This window comes from Cetorhinus maximus, chromosome 22 (genome assembly GCF_964194155.1).
Source record: "Cetorhinus maximus chromosome 22, sCetMax3.hap1.1, whole genome shotgun sequence".
In the NCBI taxonomy this organism is placed as follows: domain Eukaryota; kingdom Metazoa; phylum Chordata; class Chondrichthyes; order Lamniformes; family Cetorhinidae; genus Cetorhinus; species Cetorhinus maximus.
The window spans coordinates 75,551,786-75,566,297 of NC_135900.1; the positions used below are offsets into that span (position 1 = coordinate 75,551,786).

General features: G+C 46.1%; 1 protein-coding gene across 1 annotated transcript in view; it reads left to right on the top strand.

Moving 5' to 3' along the window:
- Window positions 1-14,512, top strand: part of LOC144696333 (diacylglycerol kinase iota-like) — an 864,725-nt gene that overhangs the window by 819,064 nt on the left and 31,149 nt on the right. Inside the window, 1 exon segment of the mRNA XM_078567549.1 lies at window positions 13,198-13,425. Coding sequence (XP_078423675.1) covers window positions 13,198-13,425 — 228 coding nt within the window.

A 14,512-nucleotide genomic window follows, 5' to 3' on the forward strand; every position in this document is an offset into this window, starting at 1 on the left:
ATAAAAGGCTTTGCCAACAAACCTGTTATGAGGCACTTTATCAAACATCCTTTAGAAATCCATATACACTACGTTAACCTTATTAACCCTCCATGTTACCTCAAACAATTTAAGCAAGTTAGTTAAATCTTTCTCTCCACAGATGCTGTCAGACCTGCTGAGTTTTTCCAGCAATTTTTGTTTTTGTTGTTGAATAACAGGGACAGTTGCAGCATGGATGTGAAGTTAGCTGAGTGACAGGAAGCAGGGTTGTTTATAAGTCTGGAGGAAGGTGTTCCCCTGGGATCATTACTAGGACCTGCTTTCCTTGTTCTATATTAATGACCTTGACCTAGACTTGGGAGTACAGGGAACAATTTCAAAATTTGCAGATGACACAAAACTCGAAAGTATTGCGAACTTTGAGGAGGATAATGATAGACGTCCAGAGATAGAGAGGCTGGTGGAATGGGCAGACACATGACAGATGAAAGTTAATCCAGAGAAGTGTGAAGTGATATATTTTGGTTGCAAGAATACAGAGGGGCAATAGAAAATAAAGGGTATAATTCAAAAGGGTTACAGGAGCAGAGACCTTGGGGGTATATGTGAACAAATCATTGAATGTGGCAGGACAGGTTGAGAAAGTGGTTAAAAGCGGTACAGGATCCTAGGCTTTTTAAATATAGGCATAGAGAACAAAAGCAAGCAAGCAAGGTGAACCTCCAGAAACTTCTGGTTTGGCTTCACCTGGTTGAGATTTCTCAACATTTGCAGAGGCTTTCTGCTGAGAGGCCCCTTCAGTGCAATCATCTGTTCAAAATGAGGCATGTGTAATCTGCTGGAAAGACCTCCTCAGGGAGGGCCAGAAGGGAGAGGAGCCCAGTTGCCCGCAGGCAGCATCCCAGAGTGGGACCCATGGATTGGGAGGGGCAGCCAGAAGGGATGCTGGGCAAGCAGGAAGCGCAAAGCAGAAGGGCCTAGAGAAGGCACCATTACCCATCAGGCAACACTTCTGCTAGCTGGACATGTCTGAGGTTCAGTGCCAAAGAAAGCTACACCTCTCCAGGGAGACTGTCAACTCCGTATGCCAGATGATTGGTCCAGAGTTCGCCTCCAACTGTGTAGGTAGCCACCCTATACCAGTGGCTCTTAAGGTGACAGTGGCCCTGAACTTTTATGCCACAGGTCCTTTCCAGGGGGCATGTGGTGTCACCAAATTGGCTGCCCACAACTGCATCAAGCTGGTCACCGACACTCTGTTACAAAGGGTCAGTACCTTCATTCACTTCCAGACCGCCAAAGCCAGCCAGGCTGAGTGAGCCTGAGGCTTCACTGCAAGTGCAGGATTTCCCCTGCATCCAGGGAGCATTGACTACACAAATGTAGCCATAAAGGTGCCAGTGGGGGAGCTGGGTGCCTTTGTCAATAGAAAAGGGCTTCCACTCCTTAATGTGCAGATTGTGTGTGACCACGAGAGCCAGATACTGCAAGTCTATACCAGGTATCCTGGAAGCTGTCATAATGCCTACATCCTCTGTCACACCCTGGTGTGAAGGCTCTTGGTGGCTGCAGCTCGCTTGGTTGGCTCCTGGGGTACAAAGAATTCTGCTGCAAAGGTGCTTGTGACCCCACTGAGATACCCAAGGACAGAAGCTGAGGAGAGCTATAATCACAGTCATGCCTCCACAAGGGCAGTAATCGAGAGGACCAGAGGCCTACTCAAGATGAGGTTCCGCTGCCTGGACCGCTCAGGGAGATCACTTCAATATCCTCCTGAGTGCATATCCCTTATTGTTGCTGCCTGTTGCACAATCTGGCTCTGTCAAAGGGGTACCCATTGGAGGATGAAGACAGCTGCTCAACAGGCAACAGAGGACGACTCAAGTGTTGGGTCTGAGGAGGAGTCTCAGGGTGAGGATCCTTATGGGAGGCAGGAAGACCACGGAGGCCTTGATTGAGAGGACTTTCAGATAGACATCCAAACCAGGGAGCCAAGGTGAGGACAAGGGTGACACCACCTTAAAGATCTTTCCTGATGAGGCAATCCTGTCATCCTAAGTCAAGGACCGACCTCTGAAGTAAAGTTTGCAGCCCTTCCTCTGTGTCACACTCTGAGCCTGACTCCCAGGCCTATTCCCTATTGAAAGCATGAGGCACACTAAGGCCATTGCACATAATGAGACATTTTTATAATGAAGCCAAATTTACAAATTAACCAGTGCTCACGTGCCAACAAAACATAAATCACCCGTGACAACCCTTTTGTGATCACAGTGACTTAAACTTCTGTTGTGAGTCCTCTGTTTTGTTGTTCCCCCAACACCCCCACCACGCTGCCCTCACTGGCAGCTGGGTTGGAGGCAGCCTGCTGACTCTGATGTCCTGTCGGTCTTGATGACCGTCCTCTGCTGGCAGAGCCTGTGCTGGCCCTGTCTGGCAGGGAGTGTCCAGCACCATGGCTGGGCACTCCTTGGTTGTCGTGGTCACATCAGAAACGACCGTCACTGGCAGAAGGGTGGAGGAGCTGCTGCCACCATCCAGGGCGTCCTTAGAGGAGCCCCCAGATGTGAGCTGCAGCTCGTCCTCCAACATGAGGTTGGTTTGAACCTCCCTGCTCACCAAAGATGGATGGGGAGCTGGCAGAGTTACTAGGTGCCTCATCCATATATCACACTGACAGTGACCTGCTGAGCTCACCGCCAGTGTGTCGACTTGCAGGTCGGAGCGCAGCCTAGAAACCCCTGATTGGAGTTCCTGACGCTGCCTCTCCATGTGAGTCAGCACTCTGTCAATGGAAGAAGCAGTGCACTGGGAGCTCCAGGTCAACACAGGACATGGACTCCTCCACATGGACTCCTCCAAAACAGAGACCATGGCACGCATACCCTCAGGGATCTCTGCCAGATCTTCATGCACATCCTACTGGACATCCAGTATCTGCCGCCTGCCTGATGGACAACTCCAGAGGCCCATTATCTGCCTCGGACTCAGCATGGTCCTGGTCTCCAGCAATCCTCTGACTGCCGGCACCCTGGGCGATCTGCCTCCGCCAGGTCCTCAGGCGAGTGTGATGTGCCCTCAACACTGGGCACTACCATCTGATCCAAGATGCTAATGCCCACCGAGATGCCTGTATCTGCGCTGGTGTTTGGTTCGGAGAAAGGATGTGACGTGGGTGAATCTGCTCCTCCTCGAGGGTCGAGGGAGGTTCCTCGGGGTCTCTGTGGTGGCTTGACAATGGGGCATCTGAGGGAGGAAGAGAGAATGTCAGTCGCGAACATCATTTCAAAGTCACAGTACATGCACTCTGGTTGCTTTTCACAATGGACATATGCCTCAGAAAGATGTTGTGAATGGACAAGCAATGGAGACAATTGGATTACACATCAGTCTAACAGCCACTGCCCTACATTTCTTGCACCCTCCCCCACTCTCTCCGCTGTCGTCTGGACTCTTACTCTCCTCCAAGACCCCTGTCCCTCCATGACCATTGGACCTGGCTCCATGGTCACATGCCATTTCCAGAGCTTCCTCCCCCACTGGAGTTAAAATAAGGAGGTTTGGCACTCCACCACCCGTTTGTCCTCACTCCTGCACATTATGACTCCTGTTCTCCAGTAGGGAGAACAGGAGTCCCCTGTCTACATGTCAGAACATACCAGCCTCCTCCCACAGAGACACAGGTTCAGGTGCCCATCACATTGCCCTACCTCACCTTTACATACATGCCAGCCATCCAGTCCAGTTATTTAGTCTTTCAAGGCACAGGGATATGTGCCATTTGAGTCTCTGCATTTCATAGCCATGAGCACCAAGTCCTGCCACCCACAAAGACATCTATCCACAGTTCCAAATGGAGTCAGTACTCACCCTAGCAGAGCATAGAAGATCATTGAACCTTTTCCTGCACTGGTTCCGTGTCCAGTGAACGACATCATGCCCGTTCACCTGGGCTGCCACCTCCATACAGGCCTTCTTGGTTTGGCGAGGTGCCCTCCTCTTACCATCTCGCAGCAGCAAAATCTTGCGGTGGGCACTCACTGCCTCCAGAAGAACCCGTAGGCAGTCATCTGGAAACTGGGGACAGACTGGCTATGGGCATTTCCATCCCGTCTGGCAATGGGCTACAGATTCATGTGCCGTAACACTGTCTGTAACACCAGAATGCCTTCCTGATGCAGTGAAACCCACAGAATGTCCATGCAGCTCCCTGAGGCTCCTGAACACCTATTGCCAGCCTTCAGGGAGCTCCCTAGTAACTTTTAACTCCCCCGCCCGCACCCTCATTGGCCCTAGCGCCCACCCCCGCCAGCAACTCTGAGCGTGTGTCCCCGCGAATTTCATGCTGGCCAGCAGTTAATTGGCCAGCCAGTGTGAAATCAAGGTGAGGAACCGATCATGGGCGGAATCGGATTTCACATCTGCTTCTGAGCCCGCTGATCGCACTCCCACGCCACACTAAAAATTCAGGCCCTAGTTCCCTAAACTGTTGGAAAGTGGCAAGTGCACTTTTCAATCTGGAAGGTTTAACTGTACCAGTGTGTATAGCCCTGTCACTGTGCCTCTGCACTGAGTGGCACCCACTGAAAACCTTTGGTCAGTCCTGGAATTGCCAGATACTTGGTACTCACAGCTTCTCCAGGATCTCCTCTGTGAATTAGGAATGATTCAACCTTCATCAAAGCATTTAGCTCACAATAAATTACTTCAAACCACAGGATTTCATCTTCTTTATCAGCCAATACCACCTGCAATGACCGTGGACCCTGGTCTGGCAGTGTTCCTTTCAGTTCCAGCCTCTCATCTTTTTCTTCCTGGTTTAGCATCAAATTGCATTTCCTACACCCACTTTGGACATGTCAGTAGACATCCTTACATTACAGGCACATGCAGCTTCAAGTTGTTGTTGAAGCAGCTGATGCTGGTCTGAGGTGCTATATTATGACCCACCGTTAATAATTCCTTTTTGGTGTGCAATGTTAGGTCAGAAGTTTGATCTTGTAGCTATTGTACCCTATTGTTTGAGACTGTGTACCCCTGATGCCCCAAATTGTTTGAGCTTAAGCAGCCTTTAGTGCAGAGTGTCTGCTGAGTCTCTGTTAACTTTTGGTACTCAAGTTCCAGATTAGTTGCTTTTTGGGGGATATTGTTTAGGGAAACTTTGACTTTCTCACAGAATCTTTTGTGGCTCACATCTCTGTGATAGCAGGAATTACTTGTGGCTTTTTCCTAGTCTTAATCTTATGGACAACACGCACCTGGGAACCCGAGCGTTGTCTCAGGAACAGTGTGAGCTGAGCTCATTGCTATGGCTGGTGCTCTTACTGTTTTGGAGCAGTTGGCCATTCAGTCTTTGGGTTGACCAGCCAGATCAGGAGGATATTTCCAGCAATTGAGCCATTAACATCGGATGCCAAAGACCATTCTCATCTTCTGTTTCACTTTCCAACTGGAATTAATTTAACTCTGAAACTTCCTTCACTTTCTTATTCTTCTGCCTGAATGCTTCATTGTCATAAGTCATTGATGCTAAATATCACGGTTTACAGTTTCAAAACTAATGTTGTCCATAAGATTAAGACTAGGAAAAAGCCACAAGTGATTTACCATTAAGTGGAGGTTACCATCATTAAGTTACCATAAACTGGGGAGATGGGGAGACGGTGCCATAGTGGTAATGTCACTGGGCTAGAAATCCAGAGGTCCAGGCTAAAGTTCTGGGGGTATGGGTTCAAATCCCATTGTGGCAGCTGGTGGAATTTGAATTCAATTAATAAAATCTGGAATTGAAAAGCTAGTCTCAGTAATGGTGACCATGAAAGCATTGTCAATTGTCGTAAAAACCCATCTGGTTCACTAACGTCCTTTAGGGAAGGAAATCTGCTGACCTGCTCTGGCCTACACGTGACTCCAGATCAACAGCAATGGTGACTCTTAACTGCCCTCTGAAATGGCCTAACAAGCCACTCAGTTCAAGGGCAATTAGGACTGGGCAACAAACACTGGTCTTGCCAGCGATGCCCACATCCCATGAAAGAATAAATAAATAAACTATTAAGTCCAGACATCTTTCCTCTACTTATCTTGATTTCCTAACAGCTCAAAAGCTGAAGTGAAAGTATTTATATTTTCTCCCAATGATATTTGGAATTATATTATATTTAATTGAATTAATTCTAGTGATGGGCTGAATAATCTAGACTCTCACCTACCAGTCTTTCTCATGGTGATGCCCTTTCTCTGCCTAACTGGTCTTCACTGATTGCAGTTCTCTCTATTCGTTGTCAATGATCTCAAAATGACTGGTCTCAGGGTGTCTCTTCATTGTTCTCTCTCTCTCTCTCTCTGTCCAATCACTTTGTGCCATTCTCTCTTGTCGTAAAACTCTAGTTGTAATTCTTATTCTCTTACCTTTGTTCAGCCATTATCTTCAATCCTTTGTCAATCACTTCATGAGATCTTGTTGACATAATTTTTCCTCCTCTACCTTGTTGTCTGCTGCAAGATGTTAATATTCAGTTTGTTTTAGGCTTTGCTTCAAATCTGCATAAGCTCTATAACAACTATGTCAACTATTACATTTTCGGTCTTTTTCAGTCCTCTCACCCTAGATTGGTTGGGCTCATATTGCTGATCCCTGTAGTGAAATCTTCCCGAGTGTCTATCCTTGCCTGGAGATCTAAGTAACAGTTCAGTGAAGTGCCCAAGAAGCGACCAGTGAATCCGTGTCTACAAATGCTTTTAGCTACTGGATTTATCGAATCATTCCAGATGGTTTCATTATGCTTTGGAAAGAAGTAGATTGCCCACATCCCATGAAAGAAGTAGAGGGTCTTGTGGCACAGTGAGTAGCATCCTTACCTCTAGGCCAGAAGCTCTGGATTCAAGTCCCACTTCAGGACTTGATGGCTTTGGAAGGTGTGTTTATAATACCAAACAGGTTGATTATCAGCTTGTAAATCCTTCCAATATAGCTGATGGCAAGAGCAGGAGAATTTCCTGGTCAGCCATACTACAGAAGCCAACGGCAAACCACTGCAGTACTTTGCCAAGCATAATCATGGACCAATTCCAAGCATCTCAACACCCTCTAATGGTATGGTACCTGAGTGAGGAGGAGTCATATTAAATGTCACTTTACCATCCAGTCAAAGATGAATTAGCACATAAACCACAGTAATATAATTGGATATTTGCAATAAGCATTGTATTGAAACCAGCATACAAACTTGTAAAATCAGTGAGCAATTTAAGACAGCTGGACCATCAGAGCTTCCCCACCAATCACAATGGCTAGAAAATCATGACTTCCTACCCTGTTCCCCCACTGTCCTTCACCCACCCCATAGTCATGTAATCTCTTGGGAGGGGAGAAAAAAGCTTAGAGTCAAGGGAGGAAAGTTCCTCACCAAGTCCTTCAGTAACCATTCCTAGAGATCACAAGGACTGAGTCTTATCTGTAAAGACATTTGAGCCTGAACTATCATGGAGTGGCAATCAGAGTCAGATTGCCACTCCGCTCCTACATTCCTACCTCAAAATCCAGGCGATCCTTTCCTACACGACCTTCCGACTCAGGCCAGGAAGGAACTATGTAGGGCAGCGCACTCCTGAGGCCTTCAGTACAGGGCTGGAGAGTAGGAGTTAAGGAAGCTATGCCCCCTTTATTATGGCACTGGCTTCTGTAAATCAGGTAAGTTTAAAGGTCCAGCCACTTTCAAGCCAGGGAGCAGGTAGGTTTGTAAGGTAAGTGGGTAGGACTTTGGGGGGGGGGGGGGGGGCAATTGGCGGGGTTTGGGTGGGGATTTGGGTGTGGGGGGGGGTCTGTGGGGGTTTGGGGTGGTCCTGTGTGGAAGGGGAGGTCCCCTGGGGGTTCAGGGAGTGTTTGGGGGGGGGGAGGGTAGGAATTAGTTGGGCATCTCATGGGGGTGAGTAAGTACAGTAGTTACCCAGAAGTTAGAAGTGGTATAGTGCTAACTATTTCTGGGTAGCTATTGGTGTAACCGAGTCGGAACCATCCGAAGTTTGCGATTTAAATCACATTTTTTGGATGATGCCCAGTGCAGGACAATTGCTAAGGGGAAGTTTGAAGTTCTCGGGCAATTGCCGTGGAATCTCCACCTGGGAATGTCCAGCGGGTGGTGGGAGGTGGGTAGTTCCCCAGTGTATCTTTGGGGTAACCCCCGCCCCTCCAGATACACCGTCCTGGAGCTTGGAAGTTATGGGCCAGGGCTAGAGTTTTCACTTTGAGCACAATCGACCATCCAGGCACAAATTGCAGCCATTTTGAGAGGTCTTGTTTCTCCTGAGTTGCTGTTCAAACTCATTCGCATATCACCAAACACAAATTTGCCTGGCAGCTTTTTAAAACATAATTTTTAAAAATTGCTTTAAAATTATTCCTTGATGTATTTAAGACTGGTTATTTGATAAAGTTTTATTAATACAGCTGAAAATAGGTTTATCAAAAAAAGGTAAACATTTCAATCACAGTGTCACTTCACCACCAGATTTTAAATGACTAATAATGACTTTTAAAAATAGACAGGATCATTTGACAGTTATATTGGTGTGCAATTGTCAGTTTGTTAGTAAATGTAAAAATAAGTTATTTTGAAAAGGTTTTGAAACAGACCTGCCAGTGTCCATAGAACCATAGAAAGTTTCCGGCACAGGAAGAGGCCACTTGGCCCATTGTGTCTGTGCTAGCAGACGCACACCAAAAGTATTTTCAATGTTTGGATCCTCCTTGAAGGCCACAAACGAACACAATCAACGGGAATTCCCAATGATGGGGTTGAGAGCAGGACTGGCTTCTAGCACCATGTTTTAAACTAGTGGAAAATCGATTGGCGCTCGACATAATTTGTGCTTAAAATTCCAGAATCTTTCGCACAAGTTACGCCAATTTAAGGCAAATGATGTCGAAAGAATTAGCACAACCAACCAGAAATTCTACCACCAAATGGTTTCCAGTAGCTGACGTGTTGAGAACAAGATTAAATATGAGTAATTTAGAACAGAGACAAGAGAAACCTTTTTACACAGAGTATACTGTGCTCAGTTCTGGTCTCCATTTCACAAAAGGAATAGCAATAATCGTTTGGTAGTAGAGAATTTGAGTACTGCTGAAAAAAGGGACATGCTGTCAAAGCTTTGTCTTGCACTTAAGACAGACTCACAAGAAATACCAACTGTAAAGGGAACAACAATTTATACTGAATGAGAAGAGAATGCTGATTGTTTGGCAGGAGACTTTGATTGGTAGATGCATTACTATGGAGAATGCACCAGGGAATAGTTAACTGCCAAGCTTTTGTTTAAATTCAAAGCAGGCCGGTCAACTCTGATTGGTCAAGGCATTGCCATGGGGATGAATCAAGGCATGGCTGCCCCCAAGCTAATGTTTAGTTGAAAAAGGCACATACATGGACATGTTCCTTCTGTTTGCAGAGGACAGAGCCCTGTGTCTGAATGTATGTAGCTTCTAGCACATGCAAGTGAGCCACACTGCGGGCCCAACAGATCACCTTAAGTTAGTTGTCAGAGTGATTCTTAGCACAATCAGGATTGTTTAGCAAGTGCTGTCCAACTGTGGAATCACATCTAATATTGGACACCACGTTTTGAGTTTTGCAAGCATGGGCTGATTGGGTACGGTCAGTCCTTTGCCTGTTATGAACAGCCAAAGGGACGTGCAGTTTGATACGATCCATCAGTCATTGAGACATATGGCCTACATACCTGGCATCACACCGGCACCAAAATGCATATACCATATTACTAATTTGTGTAGGCAGAACGTCTTTTTGGCTTGACGGTAGCATCCTGTTAGTGGCAAATAGCACTTGTGTTGCTACTGCATAGTAGCAGCTAGCTTCACCTGTTGCTCAAATTGTTTACCTTCCAGGGTAATCTGAGGTAGACTGGGCACTTTTCAGGACCGAAAGTAGAGGTCTTAGGCCCATTCATGAGTTTGCGGGATATACAGTGAGCAATATCTGATCAGGGTAGCCATTATCCTGCAGGATGTCTTTGATGCCCCCTATTTCAGCATCAAGTTTGCACAGTGAGCAAATGGCTCAGGCCCTTTTTACTGATAAGGCCAATCTTATAGCATGTGGAACTGTAGGAATCCCAATGTGTATATTAACTGGTGAAGTTGGGCTTGTGGTAGAGAGTTGTAGAGCATCCACTGGCAGATATCTCAAATATCACATCGAGGAAAGGGAGCTCATTGAACTGCTCTATTTCAAAGGTGAATTTGAGCGCAGGTTGGAGCCCATTAAGGTGTATAAGGAAATTCTTACATGCAGCTGTGGATTCAAACATAGCAAATGTATCATACATGTATCAGAAATATGCAAGGGGTTGGAGGTTAGGGGTCATTCCATCAAAGACATATTTCTTGTGGAAACAGACAAAGATGTTAGTGAGAACTGGTCCTAGAGGGGATCCCATGGCAACAGCCACTGTTTGGGCATTCCAGGTGTCAACTGTGTGAGCTGCTGAGTTCATAAGTTCAACAAATACTGATTCACGCAATGATGGTGTGTCTAGATCACCATGATATAGAGACATGGTGCAAATGTCTATAGCTTCCTTGAGTGGTACATTGGTGAATAGGCTAGCAATGTCGAACGAGCACATGGACATTGCTGCGATATGCAAGTCCTGCATTGTCTTCGCAAAAGTGAAGGAATCCTTCATCGTGTATGTGGAAAACTTGCTCAGGACTGGTTGTAGCAACTCGTAAAACCATTTGGCCGATTCATGTTATGCAGAACCCATCATGGATAGAATAGGATGTAAAGGAACATCACTTATGTGTCTTGGGCAGCCCATGCATACGCAGACGCAGTGAACCATGAGGACGAATCCTATTATATATCCCACCAGACAGCTCTCTACTCTTGCACAAGTCCAACAAGCATTTTTGTAACTTGTTTTCAAGCAGGGCTGTCTGGTCATGCTTAGCCGCAGGTCCAATGGATACGAATTTCGATCTGTCATTAAGAACAGCATGCATTTTATTGATATAGTCATGTTTGTTAAGGATGATTATTTTAGTTCCTTTGTCTGTTTTACTGATATGTATGTCTGGCTTGGCCTTGTTGGTATTGTTTATGGTGCTGTCGTCTATTGAGACAATACAGCAGCACAAGCTGATCAAATCGAAAAATGAAAGGAATTTGGTGCACTTCAGACCAAGCGCAGTGTAGGGCATGGCATAAATTAGTAACCCTACTACCAATCTGTTCAATCTCATCCTGCGTAAACGCTCGCTCGATCATGGGACAATGTCTCACTTTAGCATTATCGATACATTTGGAAATGTATCTGGCACAACCTTGGCTCTAAAGCACTCTGAGAAATTCAATAGATAGCTTACTCCTGTCCTTAACTTACCTTTGAGCTGAACTATGTTGCTGATATCCCAAATTTGGTCTGTGTTGTACTGCTGTCTCAGGTATATAAATAGTCGGTTGGTAGTAGAGGACTTAAGTATTGCTGAAAAAAAGAGACATGCTATTGAAGCATTTCATCTTACGCTCATCAGTACAGATTTGCAAGAATACCAATTGTAAAGGGAACAACAATTTATAATGCATGAGAAAAGACTGCTGATTGGTTGACAAGTAGACTCTGATTGGTAGAGGCGTTGCTATGGAGAATGCACCAGGGAACAGTTAACTACCAAGATTTTATTTAAATTCAAACCAGGCAGGTCGACTCTGATTGGCCAAGGTATTGTCCTGGGGAATGAACCAGGGAATGGCTGTCCCCTAAGCTTTTGTTTAGTATTCTAAAATTTAAACTAGTATTATTTTGGTATTCTTGTGAATCTGTCCTGATCAGTGCAAGACAAAAAGAATATTGAAGCACTGGAGAGAGTGTAGGAAATATTTACAAGGATTTAAAACAGAACTGAGAGGATGCTGCTTTCGAGAATGATTGAGCAAGCTGGGCTCTTTTCTTTGCAAGAAAAAAGACAAAATGGAGATCTTTATTATCATGAAGGGGCTCATGAGGTTGATGTGGAGAAGTTGTTTTCACTTGTAGGCAAATCAAGAACAAAAGGGACATTAATATCAAATAGCCAACAATGGATCAAAGATGAAATTTAGGAACAATTTCTTCACAGAGAGTGCAGTGAGTATGTGGAACTCGCTGCCACATCAAGTGTTCAAAGCAGATGGCATTGCTGTATTTAAGGCAGGCCTGATACAAGGGAGAAGAGAATAAAGCGATACGAGGTCAGGGTGTGAAGAGGTAATTAGGGTGGGAGCAAGTTCGTAAGGAGCATGAATCAGTTGGACCAAACCTGTGCTGTAGGCTCTGTGTAATTCTATGTAATCAAAGCGGTGAATTTTAGGGGGTTACCCCTCCAAACTAAAAGTGCGCTGGCATCTCTCCAACCAGAAATCCTTCCAGATGGCATTTGGACCAGCCATGACTGTTTTTAATCTGCCCAGGATTCAAGAGGATCCTGTCTGCTGCTCTCTCAACATTTGGGCATGGACACTCAAAAGGACTGGTCTTTGTAACCCCCTTCCTGCCCGCCTCTTACCCGTGCAGTGAAAGTTGCCGGGCTGGTGGTCTTCCTTCTGCCTTCCTCCACAGACCGAAAAATTGCAGCGCATGTGGAATGAAGCCCTTAAGCAGAAGTTAATTGGCCACTTAAGGGCCTCGATAGGCCTAAGGGCGGGCAGGTTGCCTGACGCCTAACCTGCCCCCGCCCTGTAAAATGGGGGACAAGTTGGAGGTGAGCAAGAAGGTAACAGGTTGGCAACCTACTTTATTTTATGTGCTCCCCGCCCCTCAAATATGCCAGCTCGGGGCCATTAATTCACCACAAAGCATAAAGAGGCCGTGGAATTCACGCTACAGTTAGTGGTTGAGGCAGGTGCAATGTCAGGTTCTTGTATATGCTTTTCCTGAAACATTCCGGCAATATTCTAGTGGTCTGGCTTAGTAAATTCAACCACCCTTCATGTTAGTGTAGCTACATGTGATGTGCAGTTTGTAACTAATTAATTATAGGATGTCATTATCAATGATTATCAATAATTAAATGAGTTTTAATGAACAACAGAATGTCAATAATGACTGTTAATAATTAAGTATACTATAAAAGATTAGAGGTGCATTTATTAATAATTGATTGTCGACAGAAGTATTTTAAGATATGAACAGTTTTCCTTTTCTCCTCAGGAGCATCTCCACTTTGTGACAGAAGTTGCTCAAGATGAGCTCTTTATTTTGGACCCAGAGCTAGTGGCTATACAGAAAGCTGGGACAGTCCCTGGAATGCCAGACCTGGTGGTGGAGCCTTCCCCTGGGTACGTCCCCCACCTTAGTGGAACCAACCTCCCACTTACAATCTGTCTCTTCTCCCAACTTTGTTCAACTTCTCTGCTCCTCTGGGGTACTGAATCACAGGTACCACTTTGTATCTTTCCCAAGCAGCCATTTCCTTTACCTGTCAGTTGAACACTTGTAGGCTATTTGACCATGGAAGGAATCACAGCTGAACCTGACCTTGACATCCTGACATGCATCTTCCCTAAAGAGGGAGAGTTGTGGTTGATTTTCACCTTCCAAGTCTGCGAGGACATCAAGGTCAGTTGTAGGACTCCATCCCTGTCCTGGCTGATCTCAGCTCTTTCAACACAGACCAGGAATGAAACTTGGATCCCTCCGGATTGTATGGATCACCTGGCAGATAACCTTCTGAGCAATTCAGAAGCTCTAGAGGAGTGAAGGAGAGGTCAGGCTTTACCACATTCAGATCACAAACATAAGCTCATACAGACATGCACATCATATGTACGCACACTCGTGTACACATAAACACACATGTACGTACCCACACATCTAGACACACATGGGGCAGAATTTTTCGTCTTGCGGGCAGGCGTGTGCCCAACCTGATCGGGAGTAAAAAAGTGGGCAATATTTTGCTCGGCGGACGCGCACAGGTGCCGGAGCGGCACCACCATTAATTAAGTGGCCACTTAAGGCCCTTAACAGTCCAATTGTCTGTCACTTTTCCTCATCTGTGCAATTTTCTGCTCGTAACATGGGCAAAATGGGCAGGGAGCCAGCTGACATTTTCACAAATCTCATCCAAGGGCAGGATAGAAAGGGTCAGCAGCATTGCCAGTGTGAGTAGTGAGGAGTTTTGGAGATAGTTTGCAGCTGGTTGCTTATTGGTAATTGACAGCTTCATCTCTGTTCGGGGTTTCATTCTTAGCATTTCCAGGACTCATTGCTGTCTGCCAGGCCCTTGGAGGATTCAGACCATGTGGGTCCTTCCAGGTATCAGACAGCCTCCCCTTACCCTGGGAATGGGGATTGTGGTCTCCGCTGGTGGCACCTCTTCTGAGGAGGAAGAGAGGGGCAGAAGGGAGAGGAGGGCCAGGTGTTCCAATGCAGCTTCCAGGGGAGGGACCTGTGGGAGGAGAGGCGCAGGCACAAGGGGCGCAGGGCCAACAGGAAGTCCAAGGTGGAAGGGGCCACAGATGAC